Source organism: Gavia stellata, chromosome 13, assembly GCF_030936135.1.
Source record: "Gavia stellata isolate bGavSte3 chromosome 13, bGavSte3.hap2, whole genome shotgun sequence".
Classification (NCBI taxonomy): Eukaryota; Metazoa; Chordata; class Aves; order Gaviiformes; family Gaviidae; genus Gavia; species Gavia stellata.
The window spans coordinates 2,681,063-2,700,382 of record NC_082606.1 but is presented as its reverse complement, the minus strand read 5'-3'; the positions used below and the strand labels follow the sequence as shown (position 1 = coordinate 2,700,382).

Here is a 19,320-nt window from a genome sequence, read left to right as displayed (position 1 = left end):
TGGTAAAAAAAAATTACTAGGGCAGCACTAGTATAACAGGAGTTGAAAATACTGGGTTTAATGTCAGTCTCTCGGAATTCCCAGGAATGGCCTAAGTCCCTCCTACAGTCGGCTTTTGGATGAAGTGGCTGGTGGAGACTTTGAGTATTCTTGCTGAAATTCGCAGAGCTGTTAGGGGCATTGCATGAGTGCAGCTCTAAGCCTGAAACAACAGGCTGAGCAAATGCTGATATTAGGAAGAGTCTGCCTTGAAATAGGGATCTTCTTCCACCCTTTGCTTTTGCAGTGAAGTCAGCTGGCTGAGAGCATTGTAGGTAGCCAGGCCGTGATGTATGATGTGGTTATTTTCAGCGGAACAGTGATGATGATCCTGCCAGGCAGTAGCCAAGATGCAGTCTGCTATCTACTCCTGATCTGGAAGTAGGCTTTTTTAATGGCTCCATTGCCACAGGGTGGAAGTACCTGCAGTGCTTTTGCTGGGTTGTTGTGATGCTGGAGCTCTGAAAAATTGAAGATTAAAAGAAAGAAAGAAAAAAAACCCCAAGCAACCCTGAAGAATCCTGCCTCTGCAGTCGTGCTCTCATCAGGATCTTGGGAGAAGGAGGAGGAAACAAAGTTTGTCTTTCTGTCTTCTGATATTCCAAACCATCGTCCGGTGCAGAGCAGCAAGCAGTGAGAACCAGGTGGGGAAGAACATGCTTCCAGTTCCCTCTGGCTGCCCAGAAGTAGCGCAAGCATCAAGAAAGATACCGATGTATGTAGCGTGACTGATGGAAGGCATCTGTTCTCTCTGCCCTGCCTTCCCATCAAAGGCTCCCTTCTTTCTGTGCACCTGGACAGGTAGAGCTGTTTAATGCCTCTTCCTATAAGGCCTTTCTGCTATTATCTCATCAAGGGGATTCTTCTGACTTCCCTCCTCATCCCTTGTTTGTTTTGCACCTTTATCTTCTGTCCTCTCCAGTTGCTATTGCTCTCCCCATAGCAAGCGCTCAGACCAGTTCTGTTCGCTGCTTCTGAGACACAAAACTTACCACTTCTAAAAATGCTTATTATAACCCCTAACTTCAGCTGAGCCAGAGGCTCTTGTTTCACAGGCAATACCTGCACTCAGAATGTTACTCTTCCACTTTTGCTCTGGCTCCAGCCCAAGCAGCATGCTGGAAAACGAGTGGTTATTTCAGCAGCCTTGGAAGATCTTGGTTTCTTGACTCCTGGCTGTCTTAAGAAACCTCTGCTGCAGTTTCACAACGCTGTACCAGAAATTAATTATGAAATCAGCCATTCTCTTAGCACAACTGCATCTTAGAGAGTAATCCTAAGCATTACACAGAAAATGCATGTCGTTCTCCCTTCTCGCAGTACCTTTGGTGTCTTAGCTCTCTGCCCAGGCTATTAAAGGTAGACGTGGATTAGAATTATAATGCAGAAAAAGAGCTCTTCCAGGTCCTTTTATTAGGTCACCCATAAGACATAATAGTTTTTACATGCAAGAATATTTTTAGGTACTTTTGCCCTTGCTTCAATTTTGTCTGTTAATGGGAAAACTTAAAGGGGTTTTGTTAACTGGGACATGGTTTGGAGGTGTTATGCATATTATTTCTCCTCTCCTTTTTAGTAATGCTGGTAAAATATCTTGAAAATACCTGGAAATTAAGGGCTGAATACCTCCTATATATCAAGAAATGACACTGCGTGCTCTGTAACAAGGAAAAAACCTCCTCTTTTCAGGGCTGTATTAAAAGCATACCATTCAGAGAGTTGCTGGACAGTGTATTTTGTGCCTGTGGGGTACTTGAAGCATGGAGGTCCAGTGTTTATGCTGGCACAAACCCCCTTTCTGTTGTGATTCAGTTTAAAACTATCAAAAGAATGATGCTTATCAGAAGTTTACTCTTGTGTCAAGAATGACTAAATCTGTATTTATTTTGATTTTTTTTTTAGTAGCAATTAATTTAAACTAGCCCTGCCTCTTTTTGCTCTTCATATGCTGTTTCAAACAAACGTTCAGTATTTAGTTTTCCTGTTTCACAATGTAAGAATAAAAAACTTGCTTTCTTTTATCAGGGGTGTTACCTTGGTTTCGTTGATGTACGAGCTGACATAGCGTGTTGTGCCCACGTCTCCACAGCCAACTGTATCTGAACAGAGATGTGGATTCTGCTGCTTAAAAGCTGAAGTGAAATTTAAATCTTTTCTGAACAAAACCTGCTTCATTCTGTGCTTTATCTGTTACTGGCACTGGCGCAGAATGGTGTAAGAAAAATCTTGACTTGAAAAGCTTCACAGGAAAGCATCGCTCTGTTGCTAAATGTGTGACCGAGGTCAGTTGCAGCGATGTTTTAATTGTAGTTTGTACAGCAGAACGCAATTAGCCAAACAGTTTGGTAGAATAAGTACTGGATTAATGTCTCAGCCATAGCTTAAAACTGGCTAGCATCATGCCCTGAAATATTAATATTCCACGTAGTGCTCCCCTCAGACTGCGTACAAAAATAGTCCCTGTCCTAGTAGAGCTGGAAATGGCTGCTGCGTAACTGTGCCCAGCAAGGAAAGAGCAGAAGGTATTCTTGTCACTTATGCTCTCATTGGGATAACCCGGTGAAGATGTCCTCTCCTTAAAGAAATACAATTATCTCTTGGCTGTAGGAAAACACTAGGTCACCCTGCAGTCCAAGTTCAGATGTCCTAGAAAGCTTTCCCTCTTTCTTTCTTTCTCTCTTTATCTATCAGCAACCTAACAAAAAGTGGGCCAGCTGCAGAGTGCTGACTTGCTCTACCCTTTTCCCCTGCAAGGTTCTGCTTTGACTCGCTGTCTGCTGGTAGATGGCAGTGAAAACCGAAGTGCTGACAGATGGAGACTGTGCGGGGCTTCAACTTTAAGCTGATGAATCCTATTTCTTCTTTTCCTAATGGGGGTAATTTGCAATCGCTCTTGGCAGCCTGTCAGTGCCAGTTTTGGGATCATCGCCTTGCCACCTTAAGTCTGTCTCTTGCGCTCTGCTTCTGCTGGCTTTCATTTTCATGAGGTTGGATGCGATCTCTGCCTATCATCCTTAAGTAAGCAAAAACCATGGGGAAGTCACTGGACTTACCTAGCTCCTGCCTAAAAGAGAACTTTCCATGCCTAGCCAGGAAGACATGATGCCTCTCAGTAGATCACGAGATGAAATTCGCTTCTTGTTGAACCACCATCTTTTGGAATAAATGTTATATTCCTCTTTGAGGCTGCAGACAGTGGTGTGAAAGGATGTTGCAGGTGCATATTGGTGCTTAGTCTCCTGATGATCTAATGCAGCACACTCAATCCTAAAGCTGATTTATTTTCTGCTTGGAGACCTTCAGCTTGAAAACTTAATTTCCTCCAAGTATTATTGCCCCTTGTTGGCCCAGGTACTATGGGATCACTTAGCAAGTATGGAGTGTTCTTTCCTTTCCAGCTTGCTTCAGTTTCTGTACCTGGCAGCTTCTTTTTGCACAAAACCAGGGAATTGTTACGATCTGTTGTCTTCATTCAGTTCATATTCTTGTCTTGCAAAGTATTTTCATGTTTGATATGTAAAGATAAATTTTAGGTGTCAGTTTTCTTAAAGATGAATAAAACCCCTAGCACCTTGTTCTTACATAGCCTGGTTATGGTTAGCACCATCTTGCAACTAGTCGGCATTTGTCTAGCTTCATCCGTTGGTCTTGCTGTACAATCACGTATATTGAATATTGTTAGCAAAGCCATTATTTGCCTGTGTGGATGCTTACAGACTTACATCAGGTACTTCTTTCACCTTCTTCCTTATGGGATGGTACAATAATATATCTGGTGGGCACTATCTCTGCTAAGGAACTGGCCTCTGCGTCCTCTGCAGCAGCGTCTAGCGTGGAGGATCTGTGCAGCTTGTCGGTGCGTACTGACAGCTCTGGCTGTTGCTGAGTTGGAGGAAACCATCCGTTGGAAAATGCAGCTAGGAGTTAATCATTCTGCGAGCAGCAGGGCCATGTTTCTTCACATGGCAAATGGTCAGAACTTCTGCAAAGCTCACGCATGTGTTGGAAATCCTGTTTGAATTTACACAGGCATTTTGAGAAAAGCCTGGGTTGATCAGCCTCTCCTGATGGTGTCTTTGCAGGCAAAGACACACATACTAAGGCACACTATAGCTGAAGTATTCTTAAAACCATGATTTTTCTGTTGTGCAGAGGCTTATTTTAATTCTGCCTCTAACAACATTATCAATCAGCTGCATTACTGTCTGAAAAGAATCTTGCAGGATTAAGGTGTAGGATGCTTTCTGCATTTGAAAAGCCCTTGCCTTTGAAATACAATAATGCCTTTACGACTTAAACTTGCTGAACGTTTTCCCAAAGAGTTGTGATGTAATTTTTGGGAAGAGCAGGTTCAGCTGATGTTGTCTAGTTGCACAAGAGGTTTTGCGTGTTTTTGTTCGCTGTGACTGATGACAGTTGTGAAATTTGCTTAATTCTTTTAGCTGGCAGCTGCAGATAAGCTGTCACAAACCTGTGCTCCCTGTCTATACCTGCACATAGGGGTTGCTAGTGGTAAAGGGAACTCTCCTTGAATAGACCCTTACAATAAATTCCAGTGCCTGGGGGTCTTTTCCGGGAGCACTCAGATTGGACTCTGACTGGATTAACAGATCACTGTCCTGCGATCACACAGCCAGCCACGTGCGACATAATTAGCAAGCTAGAAAGCGAATGGGCTAAATTTAAAGGTGGTCACTACGGCACCAAAGCCATCTGCTTAAGCGAAGGTTCAGCTCAGGCAGTCCATTGATCCATCGTAATCTCTCATGAGGTATTAGGCTGCAGCGGGCTGCTGTGACAAACGTAGCAAACAGCAGTGACGTTATTTACAGATTCAGAAGACCCTCTGCTGATATTCAGGGCTGTGTTTTGCTTGCGGTTGCCCAGCTTCACCTGCAGCCCTCCTTAGAATGTATGTTTTTGTGTATAGGCTAAATGAAACGATTCTGTGTTGGCGGGATTTTTACTTCTGCTGCATTACAGGTACCCAGCGGTACCCAGGAGTAGTGTTGCTGTAAGGTAGAACAAGCGTAAAGCATAACAAGTCACAGCATGTCTGTGGACCAAATCTAAAATCTTGCTGCGAGGAAGAATACCTTGATTCAGCTTTCAGAAATTCACGTTAAGACAGTATCAGTTTGGAGTCCTGACGTGACGGGCAAGTTGTAACCAGAATCTCTGACAGCTCTGTCTCAAAGCTGAAGGTACTGCAGAGCCGTAGGGACCTCCTGAGCATTGGGGAGGGAGACGTGAATGTTTCTCAGCTTCCTGCGCTGGGGAACGGCTGGACCATCTTAGTTTCGTACATTTTCGGTAGATAACTCAAGTTTGATGTTGAGATTTCTCCCTTGTCTGTCAATTTGTCTGGCAAACCAAGCCCGAAGGACATTCTTGCAGATCTTCAGTTGAGATGCTGCTTGGAGAGACATGGGAATCGCAATTTTTCTTCTGTGAGATAGGGTTAGTGTGGGAAGGGGACAGCTTCCAGGGAACTTCTCACTTATATTCCATTCACATCCTCAGAGCTTGAAATAACCCTCTCTTTAACGAGCAGCTTGTAAACGCAGAGTTTTTTCTTTTGTTTCGTAGCTACTCCCGACATCACTGGCCATAAGCGAAGTGAAAATAAAAATGAGGGGCAGGAGGCACTCATGTACTGCAAGTCTGTGGGCTTCCCACATCCCGAGTGGGTGTGGCGCAAGAAGGTCAATGGAGTATTTGAGGTAAGAAAACTGGCGTGTCAGGCGTATATGAACCTGCCAAAACCCCCAGTAAGGAAGCAAACGAGCACCTTGGGTTTGGGGATATATTATTTAGGGTGCCTTATAACTTCTCGACATGCAGTTCCTCAAAAGTCTGATACATGAGTGAGTGAAGCTGAAATTTGCCAGAAGCAGTGAGTATAAAATGGATATTTATGTTGTTGCTGTGTGAACAGAGTTGCTCTTTGCATTGCTGCTGGGCAAAGTTACGAACTGGCCAGAAAGAGACGATGTTCAGGGTATTTGCTATAAATTGCAAAATGTGAGTTATGAAATGTGATTTTAAAAATGCATTTGGTTATAAACTTCTCAAACCATTTTCCAGTTTTACGGTTTGAGCTCACAAGACTTAATACGAGGATGTGGTAGTGACACCAATCGGTGTTTAAGTGATTGTATTTTTTTCCATGTGGCAGCTGATTAGTGAGCAAAAAAACTTGACCAGCAATTGGAATAGCAGGAGAGAAGCTGGAGGTTGCTAAATCCTCAGCACACCTATCTTTACACTGCTGTATGATCTTCCTGAGAGGTAGCAATTTGATTGCTAGATGAAGAAAAAATCTTAAGCAAATAAGAGTATGGGTTGATTGTTCACTGTTAAGTGCGAGCTTAAATTTTTAAGGGACGGTACTGTATGAGTGACTTACCAAGTGCTGTGAGCCATCAGAGTCCTGTATGGTGTTCTGCAGATTTCCCTTCACACTGTCTTTCTGGTGAAGTTATTTGATAAATCCATGCAAGATTAACTTTCAGGAAGATCAAACATCCATACTTTGTCAAAGTTTTGCCCCTTTTTAATTCGTTAAACATAAGCAACTCTGAAAGTCTTTTACTGAAAAGTAGAAAGAATATGGTGCTGCGAATTCCAGCTTCGTGAAATATTCCTGAAGTCAGTGGCTTAGGCTGCCCTGACCACAAATCTGTGAGCAGTGTGTGTTTCTTTTAAAAACACAGCAAATGCAAAAATTTATTAGGGCTGTGATGCCTTAAATAGTTAGAAAATGCTATCTAATGCTGTGCAGAATAATCTTAACGGGTACTGCTTTTTCTTTTTTTTTCCCCCGCTAAACTGAAATCGTGTTGTCCCCTGCTAGGGAATGTATCCTCTCTCCTGTTACTTGTCTCATCTGTTTAGGTTGACCTGTTTCATGTTACTGCTGTAAACTGGTGAGTGGAGTGGAACAGTTTCTCTTGAAGCAGAAGGCTGAGAACATGGTAGCTTACGTGATCACAACCACTGGCATATTTCATGGCTGATACTGTTAAAGTAGGATAAAAATACAGCTTGTTAGTCAAGCTGGCTTTTTTTGTTGTTGTTTTGGAGCACAATTCACTTTAGTGAGAGATCCAGAATAAACACTGGCAGTGGGCTTTTCTGTCGCGTTAAGGAACCAGCCTCTGTGAAGAATCCCTTGAATCTCTTCTAGTTTCCATGACACAGAAATGAAAATGCACCAGAACTTACTAAAGCTCTTGCTCTTTTCCTCTTCCATCTTTCTCCTTTTACCAGGACATCAACAACTCCTCCGGCAGATTCTTTATTTCAAATAAAGACAACTACACTGAGCTCAGCATCACAAACCTACAGATAAATGAGGATCCTGGCGAATACCAATGCAACGCAACCAACCAGGTCGGCTCTGTCTCGGTCACAACCATCCTCCGTGTCCGCAGCCACTTGGCTCCCCTCTGGCCCTTTTTGGGGATCTTGGCAGAAATCGTTATCCTCGTTGTCATCATAGTCGTTTATGAGAAAAGGAAGCGGCCGGATGAAGTCCCAGACGGTAAGTGTGCTCAAAGCCACTTGTGAGGAGGAAAGAGGAAAAAAAAAAAAGGGAAAAGCGAACTTGTGGAAGCAGGACAAAGTGGGGCTTTGTGGCAGGAAGGATCAGCAGTCCAGTCCGTTCAGCTCTGAGCTCTTTGTTTTCTCATCTGTTCCCTCTCCAAACATTAAGCCCAGCAAGCGCAGAGGGTCCAAGCGCGAAGTCCTAACGCTGGATTTCCCAAAGATCTCAAGACTATGGGGTGGGCGGGCAGTTATTTCAGTATCTTTAAAGCTTTAGTTGCACAAGGGGTCTAGCGTTCCCGTCTCTTTCCTGCTGTAGTAGCCCTGAGAGATCCTGCACGTCAGCCCTAAGGAGCGTAGGGCAGCACAGGGGGAGAGCCGGAAACGCTCTAATCCATGATGGCACTCCCTCTTCCATGTGGCATCTGGATTGGACACTGGGCAGGTTTTGTAAGGAAACGTTATGCTTAAAGGGACTGGGACCGCAGAGATGCTTCAAAAATGAAACGTTTTCAATGTTAAAGGAGTGGGGGTAGGGCTCTTATTTTGGTGTGTAACTGAATTTGTATTTAAGGAATGCTCTGGAAACTATATCTAATTGTAGTAGCCACTGAGTTATATTTTCTAAAGATTAGGTTTTTATTATGAGGTTTGATAGCACTAATTAGTTAAACTGTGTTTGGTACACACAAAATGTAACTGTTTCATCTTTGAGCTGCTTCTGCAAAGCTTCCTCTTATTTAAAAGATGGAGGAAGGGGCAGCTTGAGGCTAAAATGAGTATTTGAAAGAACCACATTGAGAAACAGGCTTTAATGTGTCATCTAGCTGCTTACTACAGTGTTTATCAAGAAAACCTGTCCAAGGAATCCTTGTGAGAAGCGGCTGGTATGCCATTGTGCTGTAGGAACATGACGCATCCAAGTAACGGAGCAGGTGCTTTAGAGTAGGTGCTGAATCAGTACCTGAACAAGCCCTCTAGCACGGTAGATCACTTCCGAAGGCAGCTGAGTTGTAGCTTGTGCAGCAACGACTGGTTGTTGTCGAGCTGCACAAGGGATTGATGACAGCGCAGCGTGACGTTTGCCTTTTGGGATGAAAATACAGGTGCTGAAAGAGTGATCTGCTGGTGAAGTTTGGGCAAAACCAACTTCACGGTTCCTGAGCTATGTTTCAGAGAATGAAAAAAAAGAAATCTTACGAAACAGACAATAGATGTTAATACTTTGAGAATGGCTGAGGCGTGGATCACTTCTGTGGCAGATCAAAACTGTCTTAAATAGTGCATACCTAGAGGAAATTAGCTTTTGATCTTAACCACTTGAGTAGCTTTTACTAACTGCTTACAGAGCATGCGTTGAGACTGGTCTAGGTGTGTAGCCAACAAAATTTAAACTGTGTAGTGCATGTTCCTCTGCATAACTAACAGCTTCACAGTTGCTAAGGGGTTTATACTGCCAGCAGTTTGTCCTCAGAGTGCCTCTCAACCAGCCCAGAAAACTTCGAAAAAGGCAATTTAAATGTTCTCTTGCACGTCTCCCATATTGCTATGCCACATTGGCCTAACTTTGACGTTGGAATGGCCAGGGAGAATCTCACCTCTTTGGTGGCTGTTCGTAGTTCCCTGCATTCCAGAATTTCATTTGATGAAGTTTCACAAGGACCGAAACAAGATACCAGATCGTAATTTGGTACGTAAATATTCATTGCAAGCAGCCTCAAATGGACTTAATCCAACAGAAATTGCCTTTGACTTGACCAGATCGCAATGCAACCACCGTGTTAGTGCAATTAAGCACACGTTGGAGGTGGAGAGTTCGCTACCTGTTTTGTTTCAAAGGCTGATGTTTTCCTGGCTGGTCTGGCCACTCTGCAGATGCCTGAGGAATCCAGGCTCATCATCTCTGCTGGAGGTGTCCAAGATGATGAGCCAAGTAACTGAGGTTACTAAATTTGCTTGCTCGGTCTGCTATTATTTTAAGGGCAGCTAAGCTTGAGTCCTGGAGAGCGATATGCACCTCTGTGGTGGACAAAAGTTTTCTCTGTCCGCTTTCTTGGAGGACAAAATCCATATCACAGTTAATAACTGTGTATTAGGTTTGCCTGGATGAAGAGACACAATTGGCATAACATCTTCTCAACTGAAGGCCGATTCGAGTCCTGCATTCCCTTGGATACTCTTGCACTTTCTGTAATGGCATTTGAAGCTTTCTGCGATATCGTGATGGGAAACACCCTATAAGCAGGGGCGTTTTACAAATGCATATGTGAGAAATCGTTGATAGTCTGCTGATTTCCACACTTGGATGTTTTACATAGGTTATTCTTAACTTTATTATTTTAAATACATTGTTATGAAATGCCAAAGTTAATGTTTTCATGCAGTGGCATGCTTATCATTTGGAATTTAAACTCTCAGCTTCCAAAATCATACATCCACCTCCGCATGCTGCAGTGAGCTCTAGCGGGTAACATCAATGAGCCTATAGCTGAGCCAGCAACTCATGCAAGATGCTGGCATAAACACCGTATTACTTTAATGTAAATATTATTTGGCAACAGCTGTGATATCTCTCAACTAATCAGCTGGTTTTCTAATTTTTTTTTTAGTATTGGTTTTGATGTGTTAAGCTTTAAGGACAAGGGTTGTGCTTGTGCCAGATCTTCACATGAAGCTGCTGCAGCAATAATGATTGAGCTGTTAGTGCCTCCTTGCTAACAGGGGAAAAAAATGGTAGCCTCATTAGCAGAGTCACCTCACTGATGGACCTTCGTGCTGAATTTTGTCCTTGGACCACTCCAAATTTTTCCTTAGACACTGAGATTCTTTCATATTCCCCACCGTCACCCCGCTCCCCGTCTTCCCGTGGCTGAATAACTCTGAACCTTCCTTAGCAGATTTCTCTGATGTTCTTCCTTTGCTCTGGAGTAGCAGGTAGCAGCAGCCAAAAAACCCCAGCCATGTTTGAGGATGGATGGCCATTTTGCATCTTACTTTGGACCGCTGCCTAGTGGATCGTTATCATTCGGCTTGGCACGTCCTCCTGCTGCAGGCTGTCTATTCCCACAGCGAAGGTGTCTGCTACCAGTAACAGCCTCAATGTTGGGGTGCAAGCCTTGTACCTCTAGTCTCTCCCCTCTAGAGTGCTTTGGGGTGGCCCGTGGGGTGCCATAGATCCCACGTTAGCGAGAGGTATATCCCATGTTCAGTGAGGCTTTTTTCCCCTCTTGTGAATCCTCTGATGTGCTGGCTAATATCTGTCTTGTTGAGAGGATCTCGGGAGTGGGATTTCTGCATAGCCCTAGTGCAAAAATGACTTATTCAGGACACTTTAAGGATTTCTTAAGAAGTTTTGGAAAAAACCAGCGATGCTAAACATGGTAACTTCCTCTGTAGACAGAAAAGTCAAAGCCTTTCTGGAGCTGAAGAAACTGTTAAATCAACAGTCTAGAAGTACACCTGCAGCCCGTGCGGAGCCTGGCTGATAACAGTGTAGGATGAAATGCAGTTCACCTGCATTTATCTCGGGTCTTGCTGGGAGGTGCTGGTGCCCACGCTGAGCTCTCACTTCGTGCAGTACCCAGGTGACGTTTGTAGGTCTGGCTCAGTTAAGCCTGCAGGAGTGACAGGCAGCCCTTCGGGGTGGGCCCTGTTCGTCCCCTCGGACAAAACCGGCCCAAGCTGAAAGCTGGAGCGGGATTGCTCCAGACTCCACTAATAACAGGCACACTTAATTTGACTCCTTTTACCTTTCTCGGCTGTACCAGCCTGCCTTTACTGAGCTGCCACCTTCCAGAAACTGCTCATCTTGCCGCTCTTTTTTGAGAACTGTATCAAACTAGCCACGTCTCCCAAGAATCCTCCAATTCAGTGTAGCATTAAGGTAGTGAGACAGCAAATCCTGAGGGTCCCCCCACTTTACCTTGACTGATGAAGAACCGTTCTTAGAGGTATATGATGTTTCTCAGGCAAAGCTCAGAAATGTTAAAACCTTTTGACAAACCAGATCAGTAATTTCAGTGTTTGTATTTGCAGTGCACTTGTAGACACACAAGAGGATATTTTTAAGAACTTCATAGAAAAGTGAGTGGTCTTACAGCTACATCAGCCTTAAAAGAAAAAAAGCGAGGCTTGAGGGCTGTACCTGTTTGGCGAGTCTAAACAAAGAAGTGCCAAAAAGGACGTTTAATAACTGATGCTGAACAGAAGCACCCAGTTGCTAGTGGGGGATGTGGCTGTTTGGAGAGAAACATTATCTCTGTCCTGGAAGGTGTCTGGGATGCTTTCCAGAGTGCTTGGGAACTCTACCTGGCCAGCCAAAATAAAGCTATTTGAATTAATTCCCTTCCCCTTTCTCTCATCTCCGTCTTCCACAGGCTAAAAATTACCTGTCTTAACGTGCCAACTACCTCATCTCTTGGCGGATGGGTAGAGTGACAGATAACCTGGTTAAATTTGGAGCAGTTCTTCTCAATTTACTGTTTAGCTGCCGAGTGAGGCCACTTAGGTTTCAGAGTTTGGGGGGGATAAGGGCAGTGTGTTACAAAACACCTTTCCAGTGTCTTTGCTGGCCTTACAAAAGGTGTTACCTCCGTCTAGAAGCTCTGCCGTGCTGGGAGAGCGAGGACACTCCTTTAACTTTGGCATTTCCTGACTGCAGGTTGGGGTTTTTTTTTGCATGGACATGCTTTTTGTGTTTAGCTGAATTGCTTTTTATGCCACGAAACAGGGCTGCTCAGTAGCTCCTTTGCTAATATTTCCTCCTTCACATAATTCAGATTTGTGAGTTTATTTTTTTTTTCCTGCTGCTGTATAGCAGAAAAAAGGACCTTTGCACCTGTGAAATCCGTATTTCCACCAGAAATGGTGCAAGGATGGTATTAGCGGATGCCCAGTGCGGGTTCTTGCTGTCGTGCCTGTGGATTAGGGGCATTCTCCTCCTCCTCCTCGGAGGGGAGGTGACTGCAGTGAGAACCCTCCCGTCGGTGCGAACCCCCTTGCATCCAAATTATGTGCTGGAAGGAGGAAGGGAGGGCAGATGGCGCTTCAATTTCTGCATCCTTTCAAAAATGAGAGTTTTGACTTGCTTTACACAAGGTAAAGCGATATAGGGATCACATACACCTTTCCCAGAGAGCGGCTAGGTTTTGTAACATCAAGAGCGGGTGAATAACGTGCAGCTTCCAGTTGCTTTTGGTGATGAAAGCTGCATGAACGTGGCATGTCGAGGTCAGAGACGCTGGCACGTCACTGCATGTATGACGGGAAGCAGTTTCAGCAGGGGACCGCTGATGCGTTTTGCTCAGGATGCAAGTTGCTTGGACTTCCCTTGGCAATAAAAGGCAGCAAATAGCTTTTTATTCCTCTGTGGTATAGCTTAAGCTGCTTATTTCTGATAGATGTAGTGATCAGCCATTGTGACCTGAATGTAGTATATCAGAGTCCTAAAGAAAGCGCTTTTCCTGTTGTTGGATCAAATAGCTTAAAATTAGCAAAGACGCTGTTTTAAAGAGTGTGTTCTGGGGTAAGTAGAAAGTAAAAACTTCTTGGCTACATTCCCCCATAGGAATGTAAACAGTTTTTACTTTAAAATCCATATTCTACATGATCTTTGGTTCAAAGCCATGAGGTGACTGCGTTATAACATGTCCTTTTCCATTCTTCCCTTCTCATTTCTCAGCTTAATACAAAGACTTTCCATAAATGTTTTTCTGCTCTGGCTCTGCAGCAGCTCCATCCACATCCCCCACGTTCTTTCTAATACTCATTTTTTTTTCTTGACTTTCCCTGTTCCTGCTATTACTGTAAGTAATTTAAAGAACAAAATGTTTTCTCTGAAACGGTTTACCTTGTAACGAGTTAATTTTTGAGGTGGTTTTCCTATTACCTGCACCTTTCTCTCCCATGCTTAATATTCATCAAGGGGAGAAAACTGTCCGACAGGCACATTGCGAGACTGCGTGGCTATCAACTACACCTAACAGCAAGCATCATTGTAGCACAGTGGTAATGAAACGGCCTGGCTCCTCTGGGCCTTTATATACTGATTTATTAGATGCTGTTATAGGACCAGAATTCCTCCAGGCTGATGTAAGTAATCTTGGCCAGAGAGTCTCCATTGCCGATACGCTTGTGCCTTCATTCCATTTCAGAGCAACTGCTTTATTTTTATTGGTTTGCTTTATGGAGTAAGACAAGCGTCTCCGTTCACCTCTTCCTCCCCCTCCCTCAAAATATTCCTGTTAATGAAGCCAAAGAGAAGAGCATTGCTCCGAACCCGACGTGTGTCCTGGTGGTAAATGCCACCTTCGAATCTCTCTGTGCAACCAAAGCCCTAAATGGTTAATGCAGGCTGTAATGCTCACGTCCCCGTGAGCAGCTACCTCGTGAGAGAGCATCACGGTCCTGCGTGGCCTTGGACTGCTTTGAGCGTTCGATGTGGAGCCTTCCAAATGTTTTATGAGTGAAGAACTGAAACCTTTATAAAAAAAATTTAAATTTTTCCAACTTGGGCAAACACATCTAAATGCTTATAAATGTTCTTCTCAAAAGTTCTCAAGCCACTGTCAAATTTTCTCTTCCTGGAAAGCAAAATCTTAAGCTAGCGTTTAAAGATAAAAATTCCCTCGCGGTCTCGGTAATAGTTCCAACAAATTGCTTTGCAGACCGTAGAAGTTGTGTTGCAACACAGGACCCCGAAGCCGCCGCGGATGCTGGCTTTTCCTTTTGAGCATTTGAACAGAAATTGAACATAAGTTTCATTTTAATAAGGCTCCAGTTCACTATTGATCTGTACAGGCAGGTCTGAGGGCTGCCGCCCGCCAGTATAAGAACCGTTCCTGAAGCTGCTGGGTTCGACTCCTCTCTGCGTAGATTTCTTTGCAAGTTTTAAAGCACGAGCAGAAACGTAGAGTCCCTTCGGATGCCAAAATTTGAATCTTGGTGCTGGAGGTACCCATTAGCGTTTCATTTTTAACTTCCACCAGTCGTAAGAGGCTACACAAGATTAACTTGATCTTAAAAATAAATACTGTAGTTTTCCAAAGGAGGTAAAAGAAACTGAGTAACAACTAAAATGCCTTATAAATGAAGGCTGAAAGTAAAGGGGGGGGTTAGCGTGGTCAATGCTAAAATTACGGCTCACCTGGCAGCGTTTCGGGAGCCCCGTGGGCGCGGAATGGAATGAAGCAGCATACTGGGAGGATGTTCTCTATGGCCATAGTTTTTACATGCTATTAGAGACAATCAGTTACTAGAGCAGGTCTTCTGGCATAAAGGTTTTGAGTTATATTGATATTTGTCGGTTACTATGACTTCTTTTTTTTTTTTTCCCCCCTTCAATTGCATCATACCCTTAAAAAAATGGTGGTAAGTGAGAGATCTGCATGCTTTGGAGTTTGTTTAATCTCCGCTTCAGTCTATACAATGCACAAGTCATAATGTTAACACTTTTTCTTAAAACTTCTTCATTCACGTTCACAACTAATTTGGATTTCAGTTTGCTGTTTTTAATCTTTATTTAGTCTAATTTTGTACTTATTTTTCTGTTGTTCTGTTGCCCCCTGATTTCGCTAAGGTTTCGGTCTTTGTCTGTACTGTGCTGGGGGTGCTTTTCCAGCAGCTAAAAGGCTGACCAGGGTAGTAACGCACAGAGACGTTTTCCTCGGTCTTATTTTATCACCGTTTGGGTTATAGGTGGGAAAGGGGCGAGTGGTGGTGATCCACCGTATAATCTTAAGTATTCCAATAGGCATTTTTGTTGGATCTTTGTTAGGAGAACACCCGATGACAGCCTTTATAAATGTCAAGCTTTTTTTTTTAACGCACAGAACTACTTATCTGAAATAGGTACCTAAATATTTTAACGGAGAAGGAAAAATGGTTATTTTACAGCGAGAGAGAGCTTGTATCTTAACGGTGCAGTTTGATATTTCTGAAGTCCAGCCAAACAAACTCTCAAAGATGTCGATGATGCTCGTTAGAAAGCCGAGATAACCGAGTCTGAAAGCCGAACGGCACGGGTAGCATCCGGGGGTGGGGGGAACCAAAGGCTTGCTCTCTGTCCGAGGCTCTTCCCAGCCAGCGTGCGGAGTAGGTAGCGCAGCCTGCTCCAAGATCTTTTGTGAATCAAAAGATGTCTGTGGAAGGAAGTTCTAGATTTCCTCTGCTGTGCTTTGTGTTTCAGTACCTGATGTGTCTCTGTATATCTCCACTGTATATACAACAGCACATTGATGTCTGGTTGTCCTTACTAGTCCTAGTTCTCTCTGTATCTTGTCCGATAGTGTACTGTTGCTGGTAATGGACTTCTGTGGACACTGGTGTGTCGCTAGTCTGTTATTTTGGCTGTAAAGCTCTTGGTTTGTGGTTAGTTCTTTATTTTTTTGAAATATTTTTTTGTTCCGGTCACTGTCTGTGCTAGCGGTGGCTTTGCCTATCCGTTGCCTTGAAGGTACAGGTGGAGTAATGTCCCCCTTGACCGACATTACTCCTAGCGTGTGCTCATGCGGATGCCTACACTGTTAAGACTGTAATTTCCATAACTGCTTCATGTGCACTAAGCACCCTTGTGGAATCCTGCTGAGAGTTTCTTAAAGACTTCAGTGAAAAAAATCCCTCTAGCGTGGGGCGGGAACGGCCACTGTCGAGTGCCAAAAACAGCAGGTCCTGAATTGGTCCCCCCAAACTACTTCTACGGGAGCATTAACTTTCTGGATTGATTTTCGTACTGCTGTTGAAATGCACTTCTGTCTTCTGTACTGCAGCTTGGGGGCAAAACAAGGTGTTTTGTAATCCAAAAAATGTTCAATTGGTCACGAAAAGAGCTAATGCGAAACATTACTCATTGGCAGATCTTCTTCCAATTCTTAGAATATTTTTGCCAAGAGACGCAGGCAGAACAATGCTGTCAGTCTTCTGTAGCTGAAGTCTGTCGTGCCTGGAGGTATTGCAACACCCCTAACTTTTCCTGGTGTTTTGAGCCCTGCGCTCTATCGGACGCACGCGCAATGCCCGCCGCTAGCCACGGACTGCGTCTGCCTACTTGAATCGAGTATTGCACTTTCAACCTCCTCCTAAACTGCTCCGTTCTAATTAGACGTTGAGAAAAATGCAATATGTAGAGCTTGTATCATCCATGGGGGAAGATGAGCATATGGGGTATATACCCTGGTGTGTATATACCGGTAATTACCCATCAGCAGTTGAAGAATGGCTTAAAAAAAAAAATATATATATATATTTATATTTAAAAAAATCAATGCAAGAAAACAACCAGCAGGATTTTACAACTGAACCGTTGGTTTGTCTTCTCATCTATTTTTTATGAGATTGAACCACTGGAACTTGGGGACAAGATGAGTCTGACCATATTGCAACAATCTGTCCGCTACAGTTGCAGTTCTTCATGACAAGCATTCAAAGTGTTAACTAAAACCATTGAAGCAACACACCTGCCATTAAAACTTGAATCCAGAAAAATAACTCCATGAATCTTTGCACTACCAAGTGGAATGGCCTTTAATGCTGTAGATAGAGCGGTTTGCGGTTCAGCCGGTGTTCTGGTGCAAAGACTGACTCTTTTTTTTTTTTCTTTCTTTCTTTCCTTTCCTTTCCTTGTCTTTCCCTGGATTGCATCGGAATTCTTGCTGCAGATGATGAACCAGCTGGGCCAATGTAAGTGCGCTTTAAGGAAAAAAAAAATATTACTGAGCTTAATCTGAGGGTTTCTGGGAGTTTACGGTACGTAGGACCTATGTTAGGGGTGATGTTACTAATGGTAACGGACCCTTTGGTCTGTTGTTTGCTAGTGGTGGAGTAAAGAAAAGACGCGTGGTCCCCCTGGTTGCCTGGTGTAGCAGATGTGACACGTTTTTTCACAAATATCTGAAGCGGTTGGCAATCCGGGGTGGGGGAAGCTTCGGTTGTAAAAAAGAAGCAGCAAAACGAGGAAGCGGAATGGCAGATGCAGGAGGTGAATTGCACGGGGCAAGAAGGTGGCAACACACAAAGAGTCTAAATGTCGTGTTGTCTTTAGTCACTTGAGTTAAGAGGAGGAAGGATGAAACGCTGTTTAACTTAGGATGGACAAAGACTTTTCTCCCTACGCTTGTGATTGATTCTTGGTGCTGGTTTTTTTTATTTCTCCAGGAAAACCAATTCTACAAACAATCATAAAGATAAAAACTTACGCCAGAGAAACACAAATTAAAAATGCTCATCACGTAAGTATGACTCGCATCTCAGAAACGGTCAGGCTAAAGTCCTCCTTTTTCTGTGGTGGTTGGGGTGTGGAAACGTTGCTCGTTCCGTGTATTAAAAAGTTACCAGCTGCTCGGAGGATGGCACCAGCCTTCCTGCCAGGCTTCAGAGAGCCCTGGGGGTTATCAAAAGATTTCTGTCATAAAATATGCAGGTAGTTTAATGATCCGGTAGCTGTCGAACTCTGCGTAATCACTACTGTTGCTAATGATAAAAAATCCCAAACCCTTCCTCATTCGATCTTAAAAATCTGGAAGGTAACCTTGGTTGGGAAGCCTTTATCGTCATTTAAGAGCGAAACCGATGTTGGGCGCTTTGATTGCACGCTGTTACGGCACGTGATGTTGAAAATGCGGCCAGGCATTGACTAGCACCTTTTCTCGTTTCTTTTTTAGAGCTTTAAGTTTCTGAGAGACTGATGGCAATATGACCTGCTAAATTTAAGGGTTGGAACTCTTGGTTCTAGAACTCCAGTTCTGATTTTATTTTATTTTTTTTCCTTTTCAAGTGAGCACCAATATGACTGTCTAAAGCATGCCTTATTTAGCTCTCCTGTAAGGATGACCTAGCCAGAGAAATTCTAATAATGCTTCAGTGTAGAAGGTGTAAACTATTTTGGGCTTGATGTGCTGTGAATGTTGCTTTTCTTTTTTTTTTTTCCTTTCTCCTCCTTAATCTATTTAAACATTAGCAGTAGCGAGCTGGTTCACGCATGCGCCATTTTTTACTTCCTGTAGCTGTTAAAATTGGCAAAGCTCTAAAACGCACTGCTGCCATCTCGTGATACTTTTTGTAAAGTACAGCAAAACTTAAAAATATATACAGTATATATTTATATTTGGGGGCAGGGGGAAACCAAAATACAGTAATTGTGTTTTCATTTTTAAGCTGCTGATATTCATTCCTTACTGTATGTCTGAAAGATGAGAGAATTATACTGTTCTGGTACTTAGAGAAGTAATATAAATTGAAATTATCTTAAGGGCTTAACCTATATAGAGAGACTTGGGTGTCCTGTAAGCAGACTTCAAAAGCTGGAATGGTTCGACGTGGTGGTGGTGGAATGCAGTTGAAAACAAAAACAAAACTTCAGTTTATAAATATATATATATGATTGCTTTTTAAGTGATTTTTTTTTTTTTTTGTTAACTCATGTAAATTCTCAAATCCTTTTGCACTGATGTGTTCAACATATTCTTGTACATTCAATTCAGGCAAACTTTTATAATTTTCTTTTGTTTTGTTTAAATGATGAAATGTTACAGCATGGTGATATTCTATGCAACTAGTTATACTCTTTAGTTTGACACTGTAATTTCTCATGATTTAAAGATTGTAGAAATAGACTTAACAGGGTTCTCATGATGTGCGTAACTGTAGATGCATGAACTTGTGTTCTGTGTATTTGTTGAAGTGCAATGATGTATAAAAAGTGGATTCACCTGTTTTTAAAAATAAAACACTGACAAAAAA

At 43.1% G+C, this 19,320-nt stretch overlaps 1 protein-coding gene across 1 annotated transcript in view; it reads left to right on the top strand.

The window, feature by feature from the left end:
* Positions 1-19,313, top strand: part of NPTN (neuroplastin) — a 58,943-nt gene extending 39,630 nt beyond the window's left edge. Inside the window, exons 4-8 of the mRNA XM_059824095.1 lie at positions 5,629-5,762; positions 7,312-7,585; positions 17,241-17,262; positions 17,737-17,810; positions 18,243-19,313. Of these exons, the coding sequence (XP_059680078.1) occupies positions 5,629-5,762; positions 7,312-7,585; positions 17,241-17,262; positions 17,737-17,797 (491 nt within the window). The 3' untranslated portion in view covers positions 17,798-17,810; positions 18,243-19,313. The remainder of the gene's footprint in view (positions 1-5,628; positions 5,763-7,311; positions 7,586-17,240; positions 17,263-17,736; positions 17,811-18,242) is intronic.
* The last annotated feature ends 7 nt before the right edge of the window (positions 19,314-19,320 follow it).